Raw genomic sequence first — 7,773 nt, forward strand, 5'->3', positions numbered from 1 at the left:
TATGATAAAGTTAGATTTAAAATGAAAAGTTTGATATGCGTATACGTCTTTGACCTACACTGTAGGGGAAGTTCAGTGACGTTCAGGCGAAATTGTTAAAGAGCAATGCACCTGATGTAGTTACATCCATTGTCACAACACATTACACCACGAAAATGGAGAGGGAAGGCTTTTCATCCCCCAAAACCTTTCCATTGACTTTGGTTCAACCCAGGTATATATACCAAGTGAATTTTATATGCAGCTATTGAGTGTGCATTAATACTGGTTGTTGTATTTTGTTGTGTGCTGCACATTTATTATGTATTAAACATGTCTGTTTTAATATAGTACTATCAAAGAGAAGGATGGGCAACCCTGATAGGGTGCAGTACCATTGAAGAATGCGTAAATATGTATGCTCCATGCAGCCCAGCCCATCTGGATCTTCTGTGCAAGGTCCATGGGCAGATCCACATTAACCATTATGTGCAACAGGTTGTTTTTATTAGGAATATTAATTTTTATTTTGAAACATAAAATGTTCCTTTTGAGTTTTGAATTTTTTATAAGGTAAGTCAATTTTTATCCAAATTCTGTACTTTTAAATAGTATGAGCGCATAATACGGAGTGATAGCCTGGGGGAAGTTGAGGAGATTTACAAACTCTTAGATATAAGGGGAAATTCTGACATCAATAAGAGTTTTGAAGAAGCCTTGATGGAACCTAAGGGTAAAGATTACAATGAAGTTAATGAAATGTTATTGTGCCAATTCAGTTTTAAAGTCTTTTACATAGCTTGTGTCACCATCTAGTCCTTGAAAATTCCTTCATTTCATACTGAGTTTCAAATTTCTGTTAAATTTCTGATACATAAGTAATGTATTTTTATTTTATATTTAGCATGCTTTCCTTTTGTCTTGTTTGTTTCTGCTCTTTATGCTCTGTATGGTTCATATTAGGACACTTCAGGATGCTGTTATTAGCAGGCTGTCTCGAGTGCAACATTTCCCTGCATGTTAATGAAACTGAAATAAAATTCCCACCCTGTCCTTGCCTGCACTCTGCAAGAACTACTTTGACCATTTTCTCCATAGATGGTCATTTCAATTTGTCTGTGCCAGTTTCCACGATTGCAGGTGATTGTTTTCTTTATCAAAAGTGCCATTTCGTTTGCAAATTTTTTGTTATGCATACATGTTTGCAATGAAATAGTTCTTTTGTTTACCGTACTACAGCAGATGAAGAACCAAGTAGAACAGGGAAGGAAAAACAATATGCATGTTGACTGCATACTTACTCTCTGCTTTTACTAACCTCTTTTAACATGTCTAAGTGTTATTCTAATGATATGCACTTCACTCAGATGCAGTTTGAATGATAAAAATCATATACTTATTAAAGGGTATAAAAGTGCCAGCAAACCTGTGATTGAATTGGAGAGATACAGACTCCCAGGAATGGAGAAAAGAGTGTGAGGATCTTTCTGGGTGTTTCTATATTGTTTTGAGTTTTTTTAGTTGCTTTCAAATACTTCCTTCACATTTATTTGTTGTTGTTGGGTTTTTTTTTCAATTCATTTTGATGGTTATGAATTCCTATTTTTTCCTAAGTTAGATTTGGATTAACTGAAATCTCTCTCTGATTGCTTTGCTGTATCATAATATTCATGTTGATGATTCAGTAAAAACTCCATAATAAGGAATACTTTATGGAATGATTTGAAAATCCTCTGCCATAACATTGAGAACCAGTGTTATTGGATGCAACTGCAACACTAAACAGATGACATGGGTAATCTTTACATCTCTAAGATCTACAAATACAAAATGAAATGTGTGGAGTATGCATGTACATATATGAAAGATAAGATGCTAAACCATCTCATTTCACAAAACAATGAATCAGTTTTATATGATAGATAAATTACTTAATATATACATGTAGATGATTGTTTTACTTGTAGTCATAGAGTAGAAATGGGGATTGACTTATATGAAGTTGACATCCGGTCACTCAACCCTATGAGGTGGCTGACAGATGCTGTTATAGATGTTGTAGCAAGGTAATAATATGAGTCACGGATCTATTGGACATTCAAAATGATTCCCTAAGTACTTTTTGTTTCTGTCCAAAATCTAGTGAACGCTTATCTTGTATGGTTTATCAGATAGACATGAAACTTTGTACAATGCTTCATTGACATTTGTAGATGTGCATATTGTCAGAACAAGGTTATTCCATTGTTATCCTTAAATTTTAGTGGATCTAGGAAAGATGAATGGTGTAAAATAGCTTGTGAACACTTCTCCTATATGGATTATCCGATTCATTTAAAATTTTGTACAATACTTCATTATCATTTAATCATCTTGACATTGTTCTTATCCAGGGATCTGATATTTTCCTATATTTTACTTTGGATCAAAGTGGAGTGTTTTATAGCTTTTTTTTTTTCATGTACAAGGGTATGTTTCACTTTCCTACAGGTACTTCAGTATGTACAAGAATGATGTTGGTCATATCAATGTTGAATCTTTTCTCCATCTTTTTCTCAATGCACAAAGTGCAGTTTATAGTGTCTGTTGTCCTACTTGCTGCATTGTGTCACATCCAACAGGAATATATTTACTTTAGGGGTTGGAATCTGAACCATTAATCAGAAAATTATGGGGGTTGGGATGGCCCTTGGACACTTGCTCAACAGAATACTCAATGCATCTTGATATATGCATCAGGAATATATATGGTTTAGTGTACTGTATATTATATGGTAACTATATTCATTAAAAAGCAAAGACTTGCATGTAATTATTACTGTCTTATGATGACATCTAGTGTAAATCTGTAGAACTCCTCTTATTGTATTGTTTGATTTGTAGAAGAATGAAAGAACAAATCCCCTCAAAGAATGTGTACATCTTAGAAACATTATTTGCACAGAAATTGCTTGTCAAAGGAAAGCTGTAAGTTGTTATAAGTATTATGTAGCACATATTCTAAGAATACCCAAAATTGAAAACCATGTGCCAGAAGCCTTCTTGTCTTACATATACTTTTTTGATTACCCGTTAAGAATGGGGATTACTTTACATAAATACGTTTGCTCATGTACAAATGATATAAGAAAATATAATCTCAAACTTTGTAATTATATGAATTATATTTGAGAATGAACTCTGCAGGATAAGACAAAATATGATAATCTAGTTTGGGATTTTAATCAGGGTCTCCTGAGTCTTTTGTCAGGTAGCACTAATATTTGGGCCTATGTTTTAATGTCACATATAGCTATTAAGAAATATTATTCTCTGAATATTGAAAAGAAAATTTAATACATGCATAGTCTGATTTTATTGATAACAGCAACCGTAGACCCCTGGACATGACAGGATGTAATTACTTGGGGGTGGAAAATGTCCTTGCTGCTTTAGATGTGGATTTAGAGAAAGGAGCCATCCTCATTGTACCAATCAGTAACATGTATTACAGTTATTTCGTATTTGTAACAATTTTATACAGTAGGAGTTGTCCGCGGAAATGAAAGCATTTGAGTGAAAATATTAGAAAAATTCTTCAGCTGAATGTACAGTGTATAGTGAATCTGAAAATCAAATATTGTTATTTATGTACATGTGTGAAAAAGTAAAGTGATCAATCTCACAAATCCTATAAAGAATGCAAAGTCAAGAACAGGGCAAACAGGTACCCCTATAATATTGATTATCATTGTATGTAGATGTATGTAGTTTCATAATAGGCAGTTATGTTAGTAAAGGTGCACATATTTTGATAAAGAAATATCTTTTTCATATGCCACTTCCCAGTCTATCCTAATATGTCAAACATTTATAGGGTTCATTGGTATTTGGCTGTGTTATGTGCAGAGTCACGGTCCATTTACTTTCTCTGTTCCATGAATGGACGATATGAAAATGAGGGGGCATCATTGAAAGTGTAAGTAAAATGCAAATCTTTATAGCAAAACAATGACAGTATGTGAGGGTCTTAAATTTGTATAGTTTTAAACATTTATACAGCCTTATCGCTTAAAAGTATTGGACATGGTTCTAAGAAACCTGCTATATGATTGATATTAATGGAATGTTGATAGGAAAAAATAATTTAGAAATAAGTCAAAAACGTGTGTTTGGAAGTTTTTGTTATTGGAGCGAAATCGCTCTTTCCTTGAAAATTAAAAAATCATTTTGAAGTTCAAAACACAACACTAGTATGTAAGGCCATTTCAAATTTGATAAAACCTTGGTATGACATCGACCTTTTTTTTTTATATATATATTTTCTATTGCTTGAACTATTAAGGATAATCCAATAAGCAATTGGCAACATGAACAAATCCAGTCATCTAATAAGTTCTAAAGTCTAATTAAATTATAAAGTAAAATTATTAGACAATTACTGGTAAACTATTGGATTTCAAACAAACAAACAATACAGATGCAAATTAATAGTTGTAATTTTATAAAGTTTCAATAAATGATGAAATGGATATTTCAACTCACAAAATACAGAAACTTGCAGTGCAATGTCATAACTTACATTTGTATGAAATATTTCTTGATTCTATATCCTGTTACCTTTAGTAATGATTACTTTGTAATATTACGTTTACTTGCAACATTTTACACATGTCGAAAGTACTTTCAGATACTTAATTTTTTTTTTAGATGATCTTGATCTGTGTATTTTGAATGGCTCTGCATAATATGCTTACAAATTGCTTCTGCTACAATACATTTTACACTTTCTAGATATTTTGAAAAGGAACTGGAGAAGTGTGGCATTGTGGACAAAGTTGAGGTGGAGCATAAAAAAGTATGTCACATAAATATAATTTCTACATATTGATTTGTCATTTTCAGAAGTCTTAGTTTTAAAAATCTTCCTGCACAAAAATACTTATACGTAGTTATTTAGCCAGAAAGAAGTTAGATTGAATAAAACGTTAAATGTTATATTATGCTATCTTCAAACACCGTTGGAAGTATTAGACCCCTTAAATACATGTGGTTTAATTTTGCATAATTATCAGAGGATAATACCTCAATTTGAAAGATATTAAGAAATATTCTGAAAGATTGCAACTTATTTTCTCACTCCCTGTTGCATGTATATATGTTTCACCCCCTCCCTTGTTTTAGACTTCTTAGGTGATAACAAGTATTTAAAAATGCTAATGAGTTGTACTGCCCAAAGTTGCATTAATTGAATAAGCTATTCATTTTATATTAAGGTTCCACAACAGAGGAATAGTTTTGACTGTGGGGTATTTCTCCTTTCCTATATCAGAAACATTCTTCAGGTTTGATTTTATCTATTGACTTTGATAAAATATTATTATCAATAAACACAATTAAGATGCAATTACTAATAACCGTCAATGAACTTTTGTTTAAAATTTCAGAACCAGTCAATTGCAGATGTTGAGACTACATATCGCAGCTAGATGCGACGTCACAATGCACCGTTTACGTCGACTGGCGTTATATTCCTCGTGTTATTTAAGTAGACCATCTTGAAAACTCTTCAAATCGTACCCATCCCTATTGATACATAAATCGAAATTCACAATTAATTTAATTTGGGTGTATAAATCATATCGTACGTTTTGTTGTTTGTATGAATGGAATAGATTAGGCATTATTGCAAAAGTTTAAAATTCTTTGTGCGAGAATATACAATTTTACAGTGTGGAATAAACTTCGTGGGAGAGAGATTTTAGCAATTTGTTTACGAATTGCCAGGAACCGCCTAAATAGCCATCATTGTCTGTATGGCGCAATCTGATTGGCTGATAGTTCTCATGAATATTCCAAGCAAAAGGTCATGCGGACGTGACCCTATATGGGGTTACGTCAGATCCTAGTGTAGCGATCCAAGTGAGCGGATCTCAGGATCTGGTTTTAATCAGATTGGGTATATTTTGTGTCTAGATTTTTAATGTCATTTGAATAAATCATAATTGCAGAAATCATTTTGAATCCCATGATCTACATTGAGTGTGAATGTAATGAGTTTCACGTACAACTTGATAAGTCCTGCTTTGAAAGTTGGGAAATCTAATAGAAATTGTATTGTCTGTTCCTTCTCCATGACTTGTGACTTGATATCTTACATGGTATCAGGGTGGGGCCAAAATGGTCAGTTATTAAATGTGTGAACAATAGAGATTTTTAACGTCTTCGTGATAACTATCATTCCAATTCTTTTCATATTTGGTATGAAGCATGTTTGGAACAATAGGTATGTACAAAAGGATGTACAAATAATGGCGAATTTCAATCACAACCCAGGGTTATGACATTAGGATGAGTCCAGATTAGTCATATCTTTTGATGTTAATACACCTATTATTTAAAGCCTTTCATCATTGTATGCACTTTTGAAGGCAGTGAAGTTTTAAGAACACATTTTGTTTTATATTGTTGCAGAACATTAGAATTTAGCTTAGATACTCAGAACAGGAAATTTTTTCTAGATTTCATAGGCCATGGAAGTAGTGATACTTTTTCATTAGTATTCAGGTGACTGATAAGGCCTGTGGGCCTCTTGTTTACTAGTACAAGTCATTTAAAATTGTATCTTACCTTCAGCATGTAAATTCTCCCTTGCATCAAATCTTTCCATAAGGAATGCTACTGCATCAATGTGGATGCATGTTGGGTAGCGTTGCAAAAAAACTGTGGAAGATCAAAGGGACTATGTGTATGTACAATGTATCAGGGATCAAATTTTATATAATCAGGGACAGATCCAGGAATTGCAGTTACAGGGGGTGCCATTTTAAGAGGCAGTGGGGTCTGGGGGCGCCTTGAGGCCGACTGCGTGCCCCCCTTAAATCTACCATTGATAATACATGTATAAAGGAATCAGCTCTCTTCTCCATTACAGCAAAGCTTGAGTTTAATTATATTGATATTGAAGCATCCATGTTGTATTTATTCAGAGGATCTTCGAGTTATGATGTATCACTATTTTTCAGGGGAAGAAAGAGGGGGAAGAGTCTTTTTCAAATATTGTAAAGAACAGTAGGGCTAAACTTATTCAGGTGAGTGTTTGGGCCTCTGGTCTGGGCATTAATTTCTGCATGTGGTTGTTGACCAAGGAGTATGCATTTTTCCGCAAAACAGTATAAGTTTTTATTTCTGTTATCTTTTTGTAGGATTAAGAAACTCACCATCATATGACATATCAACGCTGCCAGACAATCCGTTAATAAAGGATGACCGAGGGATGTTGCATGAACAACTCCATGACCAACGAAAGGTACCCTGAAAGGACTTGGAACCTCTTTCAACAAAAACAAATGTGTTTACCTGGAACAAGAAATGGAAAATAGAATGCAGTCTTTTTTTGCATCATTTTCATTCATTACAATTTTATAGGAAATACATGTAATACCTGCAGTAATATATAAATTTATAATCATTTATCACTATAACACTAAAGGTCCTTAATTGGTTCCTTATCATTGTTAATGGGGGTGTGCTAATAAAATATTTATCTTATATTCTTACAAAAAAGCACATTTCCATCCATCGGGCATTTCATTAACCTGGGACAGATTTGCCATAAAAAGTGTTCAATATCCTATAACAATTTGGGCATTTTGACATGAAACCATGAAAATGACTAGGAGTAAATGTAAAAAAAAAAAAATTTAAAGTAACTTGAAATACTTACATGTAAATGATTTTAAGTTTGGTTGAATTTTGTATTTGCTTGTACATATCTTTAAATTTTGTCTGTTTCAAAGAGCTTGTGTACCTCAA

At 33.0% G+C, this 7,773-nt stretch overlaps 1 protein-coding gene across 1 annotated transcript; it reads left to right on the forward strand.

The window, feature by feature from the left end:
• Positions 1-3,112: 3,112 nt before the first annotated feature.
• On the forward strand, positions 3,113-5,447 carry LOC130052393 (ubiquitin-like protease 4). Its single transcript, XM_056157237.1, has 5 exons — positions 3,113-3,463; positions 3,836-3,937; positions 4,753-4,816; positions 5,235-5,303; positions 5,406-5,447. Exons 1-5 carry the CDS (start codon positions 3,366-3,368, stop codon positions 5,445-5,447), a joined length of 375 nt encoding a protein of 124 aa, XP_056013212.1. The 5' UTR covers positions 3,113-3,365.
• The last annotated feature ends 2,326 nt before the right edge of the window (positions 5,448-7,773 follow it).

Source organism: Ostrea edulis, chromosome 2 (genome assembly GCF_947568905.1).
Source record: "Ostrea edulis chromosome 2, xbOstEdul1.1, whole genome shotgun sequence".
NCBI classification, from domain to species: domain Eukaryota; kingdom Metazoa; phylum Mollusca; class Bivalvia; order Ostreida; family Ostreidae; genus Ostrea; species Ostrea edulis.